This window comes from Ailuropoda melanoleuca, chromosome 5, assembly GCF_002007445.2.
Source record: "Ailuropoda melanoleuca isolate Jingjing chromosome 5, ASM200744v2, whole genome shotgun sequence".
In the NCBI taxonomy this organism is placed as follows: Eukaryota; Metazoa; Chordata; class Mammalia; order Carnivora; family Ursidae; genus Ailuropoda; species Ailuropoda melanoleuca.
Genome location: NC_048222.1, coordinates 110154280 through 110166390, shown reverse-complemented (window position 1 = coordinate 110166390; position 12111 = coordinate 110154280). Strand labels below are relative to the sequence as shown.

The 12111-nt window shown below is 35.3% G+C and overlaps 1 protein-coding gene across 4 annotated transcripts in view; it reads right to left on the bottom strand.

Annotated features, from left to right (window-relative positions):
- Positions 1-12111, bottom strand: part of ANAPC10 (anaphase promoting complex subunit 10) — a 240135-nt gene that overhangs the window by 142809 nt on the left and 85215 nt on the right. For 2 of the 4 annotated variants that reach the window (XM_002916234.4, XM_034661563.1), the window contains exon 5: positions 10153-11130. The exons of 1 other annotated variant lie outside the window; for it this stretch is intronic. In XM_002916234.4, coding sequence (XP_002916280.1) covers positions 10900-11130 — 231 coding nt within the window. In that variant the 3' untranslated portion in view covers positions 10153-10899. Of the gene's footprint in view, positions 1-10152; positions 11131-12111 lie in introns of those variants that run through there. One more of the 4 variants, XM_034661564.1, reaches the window with a different exon arrangement.

The following is a 12111-nucleotide window of genomic DNA, read 5'->3' as shown; positions in this document are numbered from 1 at the left end:
GGTATATCTCAAGCTTCAGTTGAAACATCTTCAAAAAGAATTATAGTATGAATAATACTGTTTCAAAGCCTTCTTCAGTTTTAAAATAGGGCTTTCTTATTTTGAGTCCAAAAGTAATTAGATGTAAGACAAGCACAAATTGGACCCAAAGGAATGAAGTTGTGTTCCTACTAATGATGATTCTGTTTAAAAACACAACATGCCATAGTCCAAGAACTCAAATATTTTTGTAATGGCCACTTGAGAGCCTTATTTGGAGCTGTGTATGATTTCTGATGGTCTTGCTTACAAGTGTATTTTTCTAAGAATTCATTTGTTATCTAAATCTCTGGAATGGAAGAGGGAACCTGGAACAATGGATCCAAATTGGGTGTACATTTCTATGATTCCACAAGCATCAAGCTCTAAGGAATGCCCTTTGGAAAAACACAGATTTCCACCCGACTTTCTGCCCCAGGCAAACTTCTGATAACCTTCTCCATGGTTCAATCTTAGATAATATTAGATAATCTTACACAAATATTAGTTAAACATTTTAATTTACATAAAACTGTTTCAAAAACTAGGGTTTCTATTCCACAGTCTCCTTCACAACTTATTATGGTAGTGGGTGTTAGGCTACCCATATTGCCTCTTTTCTTCTCCGAAGTTTTAATATAGCATTAAGTATAAGAATTATATAAGGGTATGGATATAAAACTATAGTTATAACAGGGTAAGATTATACTTTCACCACATCCTACCCTACCTTTTTTCCACCCCGTAACTTAAGGATGTTACAGATTACTTGGTTAGCACCCCACTGTACTACAGTCTGAAAGTAACCCCCTCACTCCTCCACAAATTTGTAATTTTCCATGTCTAAAATGCCTCCCCATTTCATCTCTGTCTACTGAAATTTGCATGTTTTGGAACTAGAGTGTAAATTTAGGAACACTTTTTCCCCCACTCCTGATGATTCCCAACCAGAAGGAAGCTCAATTCCTTTACTCCAGACCTCTCTCCACCCTGTCACCCTGGCCCTGAGGCGGTGAACATCTGATTTGTAAATAGAGGAAGAACAATTGAGAATCTATGGTCTACTCCATCCTCCGAGAGACAGTATCCTGCCCCATTGAGTGTGCAGCCAGCCACAACATGAATCTTAGGATTCATTTTTAGAAACCCAAACTAGCTAAGACTTCAAAAGACACCCATCAGCCTTCAGGAAAGAAGGTAATTACTTCAGGCTCCATCTTCACTATTTGTTTCTCAACTTGTACGGAACCAAGGAAGGAGGCCTCTTCAGATAACCTTGTATACATGAGTGCCTATCTCTTCCATAAGAACCTTACAACTACGGGGCACCTGGGTGGCACAGCGGTTAAGGTTCTGCCTTCGGCTCATGGCGTGATCCCGGCGTTATGGGATCGAGCCCCACATCAGGCTCCTCTGCTATGAGCCTGCCTCTTCCTCTCCCACTCCCCCTGCTTGTGTTCCGTTTCTCGCTGGCTGTCTCTATCTCTGTCGAATAAATAAATAAAATCTTTAAAAAAAAAAGAAACTTACAACTACACTAGGCATTGGTGATATCTGGTTCACTCAATACCACTTCATACTGAGGATGTGTGAATGTCCCTCTGCATCCCTAGCCATCGTCAGCTAGACTGTAAGCTCTTTCTGAATAAGAAACATGTTTTCTCCTCATTTGTATTCTCCACGGGATTTAAGACATTCAATAGTGCATATTGACTGTTTGAAAAAAGATGCAATATTTTTCTCCTGCGAACTATACATAACACAATTGGTCACAGCATTGTAAACATCTTTTTTTTTTATTTGATAGGAATGAGTAATCAAGTATCCATAATAATTAAAAGATGACACTGTGGATTATTCCCTTCTAAGTAAATCTTCGTAAAATGTATGCTTTCAGCCTTAGTATATATATCATAAGCCAAACTACTTATCTTTCTTCACTAGCACAGTATTACCAACTTGATCAGTTAAGTCATTAGAGATAGTCTAGAACAGGAACTTCTACTCTGTGGATCAAAATAGAGAAAGCTTACTCGTAGTGGCCCGAGAGAACACTGAAAAGAGACAAGTTTGGAGCTAGCAAAATGGTGCTATCATAAAATTCTAAAGGGGCAAGACAGGACATCAAAAAGAAGTAGCTACCAGCAGCTAAGGCATTCAGACCTAGATCAGGAGTAATAAAGGGTCGAGGAGCCTGGCTTAGAAATAGTTAGATACAGCAAGTCTGCTGGAGCTTCTCTTCTAGCATGATACTTCCTGCTTCTGGAAATGTGTGTGTTAAAGAACTTATACGTCTGTTCATCTACTCCAGCCTGCAACACTGGAAAACTAGAGCAAGTATGTTTTCTTTTTGGTAAGGTTAAAAAATGCAAGAAATAAGAGTTTTTATTATCTTCCGTGGGCTCAAAAGGACAAGTTAATAACTAGAAAGGTTGTCTTAGCCCCCACCCACTGTAACAGAATTTACAGAATTTAGAAGGTCCTACTGCTTTGTGTGGGAAAATTCTATATAATTGCTATCATGGCAAGGTAGAAGTATATGGTAGATAATAAAATACAGATGCTAAAAAGGGGTTCTAAGGTTACCACACAGGCAGTGTTGCAGAACTAGTGGTTATCTTCCCAAGTCCAGCAGAATTCACGAGGGAAGAGGGGAAAAACAGCCATTTCTTTCCCATAGATTTCTCAGATCAAACCACATGAACTGAAGACAAAATAATAACCCAACCAGCTACTTTTTGTTGAATACTGCTATTTGCCACACACTGTGCTAAGTGCTTTATTATCTCACTTAATCCTCTGAGGTGAGTACTGCTCTTATTTCCAGTGTGCAGATGAGGGTGCCAAGGCTTGGTTGTGTGGCAGATACTGCTCACTGTGTACCTCATCATCTATTCTCCCTTCTTCCTCACAGACAGAATACTGTTCCTAGTTCTGTTTTGTTTTTTTTTCAGGGAGATGATGGGTTTTGCCCTAGAAAACAGTAGTTTGCCTAAGGCAACAATGACCGTCGTGCTCCCTGCCTTCCCAGACAAGCTTGCCTCTCAGGTAGAGACAGCCGTGTGACCCAGCTCTGACCAACAAGACATAAGCAGCACACTGGAGATTCCTGGGGATGACAGAAGAGATATGGCCAGTGCTACTCTTCTCCCTTCTCTCTCAAGTGCCAATGTGAGAGTTAGGATGACAGCAGCTATCTTTTGACCATGAGAATGACCTAAGAATTATCAGAAAGCCAGTGTTATTAAGCTACTGCATCAATGAAACAAACATGGATCTCCAGACTTATTAATATACAAGAAATATAAAGACTTTGTTAAGTCACCGTGGCAGAGATTTGTTATTCATAATTAAATGTAGCCCTGACACAGTGGTTTTGTGAAAATGAGATATAAGGTATAAAAGTATGTCAAAGCAAGATCTTAGAAAAACAATGGGTGTCTACTTCATGTGTACTATACTTTGTTGAGAATTGTAATAATGCAAATCATTGCATTCCTTGTCTGAGTTTGTCTTCAAGAGTTAACAACATACACAATATAACGTTCAAATGTTAATATAGTACTGGCAGAATACATAAGTGCTAAAAGGATTTAGAATAAAAGAATTACCAAAATACACAGGATTAAAATCAGGTAAGTAAAGGCAGTCAAGGGAGTGACTTTTGAGCCAATTTGTTTAGGAAAGTGGTATCAATTGTTAGAACAGTGACATTAAAGGCCATTAGATGTTACATATAAAATAGTAAAAATGAGAATAAGGGAGTTGTGTGCATAAAACAGACAAGCATATTTGCTGGGCAATAAGTCTGAGAATATGAAAAGGTTATAAAACAGGCAGAGAGGATGTATGGCCTTGAAGGGCTGCCAGAGGACTTTGGGTTTATTTACATAGGTAAATTTATATAGGTAATGTGGAAATTAGTATAGATTTTACAGAAAGCCATATGATGAAATATTGTTCGGATAATTTTATCTTAGCATAAACTAAAGACCAATGGTCCAGCTGGGAGCTTCCAGCAATTGGCCTACAGTGATGTAAATGGAATAAAACTAACAGTGATCATTACTGTGGAGAAAGAATCTGCAGGGCTTGGTGCTCCTGAGTATGGGAAGATGAAGGACAGGAGTCAAAATCATACCAGACTGCCAGTCTAACAATTGAAAATTTCAAGAAAAAAAAAAAAGTGGGTTTTATTCTAAACAGCCCTAATGACTTGGAAAAAAAAATAAAACTTCCAAAGAACAGGTTACCTGCATCTCCTAGTAGTTACTGAATGCTACCTTAAACAATAAGCACTCTTAAAATACCGAAATTCCTTCCCTTTGTCTTTGGTAAATACCTGAGCGTGTTATAACTCAAGAGCTGGATGGCTTCTTACCATTCTCCTTTTACCCAGGCTACCCCCAGTTCATTGTGTAGCCATATCCATTGAACATGTGATTCCTACAAATTTTAACAATTGAGAAACAAACAGCTGGCTGAACTCTCTGCTTCAGTCTTTTGGATACTTTGCTTCTTGGTAAGTGATCAGTATTTTGATGGCGCTGTAGTAACAACAGGAAATGATCTGTTAAAATCTGGATCTCCAGCTATAGAGGAATGCCAGGGTAAAGAGGAGAGCTAATCTCAGAATAAAGTCTATAAAAACAATTTGGGAAATTATTTCTAGGACCACAGGGAGAGAATTGTAATTTACTCTCAACATCAGAAAAGCAAATGCAAAGTGGAAGAATATCTTATGATGATTACCGAACTGCATCAGTGGAAAGCTGATGGCTACAAACATAGTAATTATAACAACTGAGATGGTAAACACTAGAGCTTCAATAATACATGAGGTGAAATACCATTTCCTGAAATAAAAATTCATCCAGAAAAAGGATTCATAAGCAAGTAGAACACTTTTAGATTGGTCCAATTGTAATTTTGCCTATATGTACAAAATAGTAAATTGGTTCTATTCACCAGAAAGGACAAGAGAAGACAAATGATGGTAATGGGATTAGCCACAGAAGAAAGAGAGGGTACTTTCACCAGGGAAGTCATAGCACAAGTGGGGAAAGCCAAAACGATGTGGGCAAAAGAAAATAATCTTGGTTTAAAAGATGCTCAAGGCAGAAGTGTCCACATATAATTACAACTACAAAGTATTATTTCCCCTAACGCTTTAATGTAACACATTTCACAAAATTTATCATTTTTAAAAGGTAATTGACAAAATAAACTAGTAACCAAGAATTCAATTAAAAATAATATATAATAAGCCAATATTTTATTAAGAATTTTACAGCAATAACAATTTTCTAGAACACTAGAATTTTACCTCATAAAAATTTATACTGTGGTTTATTAATCTAGTGTATTACATTAATTAATTACTAAGTTAGTAGTCATAATGGCTAAAAGAACAGAAGGCATGGTAACTAAAATTACTTTTCAAGATTGTCAGTGTTTTAATTGTTGGAAACTTTCCAACAAGAGTAAATGTACAAAACATCACTTAATCTGAACACACAAATCATCTGTTTCAAATTAATTGTTACCCATAAAAACAATGATAGTCTGGATTCAAGAATAGGCTTGAAAAGTAAATAACTAGATGATACAAATAGTCTTTCTTTTAAAAATTCCACTTTCTCCACAAATGTCTTCTTTAGCTTTACCTCTGTCTTCCTGAACAGAAAGTCAACTCTCCCTTCCTCCACACCCTTACCCATCAATTAGAGATCCTACCACTCTAATTTCTGATTTGGCTCATTAGAGATCTATTATTTCCCCTAATAGACTATAAGCAACTGGAAAGCAAGGTCTGCATCAGATTTATCTTGGTCTCCTTATTAAATCTAATTTAAGACCCAATACTAGTCTTTTTTAGAGCTGTGTATTTATTAGTGTTCAATGAACCACTGTATTTTATTACTTTTTTAATTTTTAAAATTAATTTTTTAGTGTGAGTATAGTTGACACACAGTTTTAGTTTCAGGTGTACATCTTAGTGATTTGGAAACACTGTATTTTAAAATTCCACAGTTTTATACAGTTTCTTATGACAATATTTCCCCACCTAATAAACTGATTTTGAAAGTATCTTATGCTTAGATTACATGTGAAATTTAAAAATTTAAATCTTATACCTGCAGTTTGCCCAACAGTGAAAAGCATATATGGATTATGAATGAGTGAATTAATTGCTGTCACTGTTTCATTAACTATTAAAATGGCTCTTTGATCTTTTTATTTTCAGATCATTTATCAGTAAGACATAGAACTACTTCAAATCTAGCATCTTTGAATGATTACTATGTGAAACAGGTAGAATAAGCTATTTTTAAAACAGCTTTATTGAGGTATAATTGACATGCAATAAACTGCACATATGTAAAGTGTATAATTTGATAAATCTTGGCATATGTATATACCTGTGAAATCAGTACCACAATCAGATTAATGAACATTTCAATCATTCCCCCAAAGAGTCCATCCCTCCTTATTTCTCCCCACTCCCCATCCCATACAACCATGGATCTGCTTCTTGTCATTTGATTTGTTTGTATTTTCCAGAATAAAAAAAAAGGAATCAAATAGTATGTACTCTTTTTTGAATGGCTTCTTTCTCTCAACATAATTATTACAAAAATGTATCCATGTTGTTGCATATACTAATAGTAATCTATTATATAGATATATGACTATTCGGTCATATATTCTCCTATTGACCAATATTTGGGTTGTTTCCAGTTTTCAGGTATTACAAATAAAGCTATGTATATTCTTTGTATAGACATATCACTTTCTTTTCTGTTGGGTAAATATCAGGAAGTGAAATGACTGGATCATATAACAGGTATATGTTTAACTTGTTAAGAAATCACTGAACTGCAGGGCGCCTGGGTGGCTCAGTCGTTAAGTGGCTGCCTTCGGCTCAGGTCACGATCCCAGGGTCCTGGGATGGAGCCCCACATTGGGCTCCCGGCTCAGTGGTAAGCCTGCTTCTCCCTCTCCCACTCCCCCTTCTTGCGTTCCCTCTCTCGCTATCTCTGTCAAATAAACAAATAAAATCTTAAAAAAAAAAATCACTGAACTGTTTTACAAAGTGGTTATACATTAATTGCAACTTCACCATCAGTGTGAGGTCCAGTCCCTCCACATCTTTGCCAATGCTTGCAATTGTCTTTAATTGTAGCCAGTCTAGCAGCTGTGAAATGGTATCTCATTGTGGTTTTACTGCATTTCACTAATGTCAAGTGAAGCCGACCATCTTTTTACATGCTCATTTGCCAATCCTGTATCTTCCTTGGTAAAGTGACTATTCATTCTTCCTGTAGTGAATTATTTGTGTTCTTACCATTGAGTTGTAAGAATTTTTTATATAGTCTAGATACAAATCCTTTGTCAGGTATATTATTTGCACTTTTAAAAGAGAAATGCAACTACTTTAGATAATTACGCGTTGTCAATATTATAATACATGGTCTATCTGTATTTTAAATATGATAAATAAAAAGAGAACCATTATCTCCATAATCCTCAGCTACCAAGATTTCCCATGCCTAATAAAGGTGGCCAGCCCGCTCACATATAAAAAAAAGAGAGAATAAGAGTAGAAATAGAAAACATACTAATTTTCTCAACATTCTTCTTAATCCCTCCTGATTTTAGGAGCCTCTCAGGAAACCATTAGTAGGAGATAACAGAGCAGATCATGTAAATGATAATTAGTCCTCTTGTTTCTTTTAAGCAAAATTTTAAAAAGCATTTAGCAAGTAGTAACATTATTAGTAATAAAACCTTCTGTACTTTTTATTAGACTTCTCTCTTTTACTAAGACCTTACAGTTACATGAATGTTTTCCTTATCAGGTGAAAGCAAAACATTCAATAAAGTACCTAGTGAATATTGTTATTATTTTCTCGATTCTCTCCTTTCCTTTTTTTTGTGTGTGTGTTGTTGTTGTTGTTTTTAAGTAGGTTCCACAGCCAGCATGGAGCTCTGAGACCAAGACCTGAGCTGAGATCAAGAGTCAGACACTTAACCAACTGAGCCACCCAGGTGCCCCTCTTTCCTTTTCTTTTAATTCCTATCCATGTGTTTTCCTCTCTTCCACCATTTCCAACATCCCATATCAATGTTTGGATTAATTTGCCGATTCCAAACGAACTCTTGGTTACAGATTTTCGGTGACTGTATAGATCACCTACCATGCATACTTCAAAGAAACGAAATGAAAATAACAATACAACTCTTTGTGGAACTCAGAGAAAGAACAGCAGAGATTCTACTGAGTGAAAAAGTGAAAGCCTTTTTTAGAGTATCCATGTAAATTAGTACTCCTTGCCAGAATAAAGCATACACATAATTATTTTTTTAAACTTTACTATTTAAAGGATTAAACACCTAAATGTGAGACCTGAAACCATAAAACTCCTAAAAGAAAACATTGGCAGTAATCTGTGGGACAGCAGCCTTAGCAACTTATTCATGGATTTTTCTCCTCAGGCAAGGGAAACAAAAGCAAAAATAAAATATTGGGACTACATCAAAATAAAAAGCTTTTGGACAGGTAAGGAAACCACCAATAAGACAAAGAGGCAATCTACTGAATGAGAGAAGATATTTGCATATGATATATCCAATAAGGAGTTAATATCCAAAATACATAAAGAACTTATACAACCAACGCCAAAAAACAATCTGATTAAAAAATAGGCAAAGGGGCACCTGGGTGGGTCAGTCGGTTAAGTGTCTGCCTTCAGGTCAGGTCATGATTGGGACTGAGGCCCATGTAGGGATCCCTGCTTAGTGAGGAGTCTGCTTCTCCCTCTACCCCACCCCCTTATAACCAACAGATATATGAAAAGATGCTCAACATCACTAATCATGCAGGAAATGCAAATCAAAACCACAATGAGATATTACCTCCACCTGTCAGAATGGCTGTTATCAAAAAGATAAGAAATAACAAGTGTTGACAAGGATGTGGAGAAAAGGGAAAACTTATGCATTCTTGGTGGGAATATAAATTGATGCAACCACTGCAGAAAACAATATGAAGGATCCTCAAAAAATTAAAAATAGAACTACCATGGGACACCTGGGTGGCTCAGTTGGTTAAATGTCTGCCTTCCACTCAGGTCATAATCTCAGCGCCCTGGGATTGGGCCCCATATTGGGCTCCTTACTCAGTGGGGAGTCTGTTTCTCCCTGTCCCTCTGCCCCTACTCCACGCTCATGCCCTCTCTCTCTCTCTCTCTCACACACTCTGTCTCAAATAAATAGATAAAATCTTAAAAAAAAAAAAAAAGTACTACCGTATGAACTACCAATTCCACTGCTGGGCATTTACCCAAAGAAAACAAAAACGCTAATTCAAAAAGATATATGCATTGCTTTGTTTTAAAGCAGCATTAGTAACAATAGCCAAGATATGGAAGCAACCCAAGTGTTCATCAGCAGAGGAATAAAGATGTGTCATATAAATACACAGGATGGAATATTACTCAGCCATAAAAAAGAATGAGCTCTCACCATTCACAATATGGAGGGACCTAGAGGGTATTATGTTAAGTGAAATAAATCAAACAGAGGAAGACAAAGACCATCTGATTTCACTTATATGCGTACTCTACAAAACAAAACAAACTCTTAAATATAGAGAACAAAATGGTGGTTGCCGGAGGGGGATTAGGGAGCTGGGTGAAATAGGTGAAAGGGATTAAGAGATCCAAACTTCCAGTTATAAAATAAGTAAATTCTGGAGATAAAAAGCACAGCATAGAAAATACAGTCAATAACATTGCAATAAATTTGTATGGTGACTACACTCATCCTGGTGAGCAGTGAGTAACATATAGAATTGTCAAATCACTATGTTATACACCTGAAACAAATACAACATTGTATGTTAACTATACTTCAATTTAAAAAATGGAATGAAAATTTTATTATTTAAGACTTCAGTCTACCCAGCAATGCAAAAACCACCAAAGGAATCTTTCCCAAACAAGAACCAATCTGGGGAGGTTCTATGGCTAAATAATCATACTCCTAAAAAGTAATAGATATAGGAGGGAAAAAAAACATATAGAATCAAATCTACTCACTTTAAACCATGGAAAGAAAACACACTTAAGCTCCTTTAAAATATTTTTATATACAAAGAACAATCTCATACATTTTAAAAATTTTTTATGAGACACATTATCCCTCAAGGAGTGCTTCAGTGTCAGACACAAATTTGAATTGAACTCTTCTATAAGCAGCACTAGAACTGGGATAAATAGCAGATGATACTGGTAATCTCTGACCCAATATTAGGATATAGAGAACCCTGGCATTAGAAGTATTTCATGGAAGTAATTACAACACAATTAAGTATATTCTCCAAATCAGAATGGTTCTCATAAGACACCTAATGCCAAGACTATTTTGACACTGTTTTTTTAAAGGCCCAGTATTAAAAGAATAAGCTTCCTCTAGAAAGAAAAAAAAAGAGAAGAATTTTGGCCTATTAAAGACAGTATCTATTTATGAAACATAGTATTGTTCCCAAACATGCAATAAACCAAATAATCAGTTAGTAAAAAATTATGTTATCTCTTAAAATTTTCAGTTCAATTGTTTTTCTTTTGATATAATGAAAAAGTTAATGATTGGCTTCATATCCTTTTTCAATAATGTAAAATATGTGAGCTTCATTATATGTTCAAGAAAATAAAAATTATATGACCCAAAATCTATTTATTAAAGTTACAATAAAATACTCTTCAATGCATACAAAATTGCAAAATAACTGATGCTTTTTTCAAAAGATTCCAGATATAATATTTACTGACAAGATAAAACAAAGATATGTTTAATGATTTTTGTTCTGTGTTAAGGTCACCTTATTGAACGATACATCATGAAATCGATAGTTGTACATCTAGGAAATTTACCAATGGAGCTCTCTTCCACTGGTGTGTATATTTTAATTTGTCTCATGTGGGTGTCTCTTCCATTTTGGTGATTGGCTAGAACGGCAATCTGTATCATAAATGTGCGAGTTGGCTTCTTATGATTATCAGTTAAGGGAACGTGAATCCAGCCACTTGGTTCCACCAATTCAAGTTGCTGCCAAGAAAACAAAAGTCAGATTATGTTTTCACCCAATGAATAGAATTTATTATAATGAACGCATTCTAAGGTTGACTTATAATTAACTTTTTGCTCACTGAGAGAATGACAATATGATAACAATCATTACCAGTTATTTGGCACTTTTACATCATGGTCCATTTTTACACTTGCTAATAAGCACTCTACATGTACTACATTAGGAGACAAAATAAAAAATAGATGTATGCAGTCTTAGTGTTTATAGAGACTTGTATAACATACAAGTTTAGAATCAGACGTGTATACATGTATACAGCCAAGGAAAGACCATGCTGACACAAACAGGAAAAGAATCTAACATTATGCTTCAGGTGTACTTTATTTCAAGGACCATACCTAATATACCTAAACACATTTAATGATAAATCAGATTCCATATAAACTACAAGAATATTAAACAAAAGAAAATCAATCATTAAAAAAAAACAGACAAAGCTTTTTTTCTTGAACAACAGGTAAGTGATTTATCTAGTCTGGATGATATTCTAAACCTAAAATCTAGATTTTTAATAAGAAATGCCAGATAAAGTTTTTTAATTCTTAATTTTATTTTAATCAAGAGTCCAAACTATCTTTCCTTAACAAGGGAAAGAAAATCATAAGTCAAAAGGTAAACCTAAGTTTCTGAAAGTTTTTCTAAAATTATGAAGTTTTTAACAGATAAATATTGATTTCTAAATTATCTTAATTACTGAACACATATAAACTATATACATCACCAAAAATATAGGCTTACCTTATTAACACAGCCAAATAGCAGTGTCAAAGAATCTAAGTCTGGATTCCATGAGTTATTCTAGTAAAACAATTAAGTGAACACCATTGTATCTTTTTATTTTCCTTCCCTCTCTCCCCTTCTTCCTTTTTCTTCTTTTTTTTTCATTCGTTTTCATTTTTCTCTTCTCCCTCCCTCCTTCCCTTCTTCCTTCCTTCCCT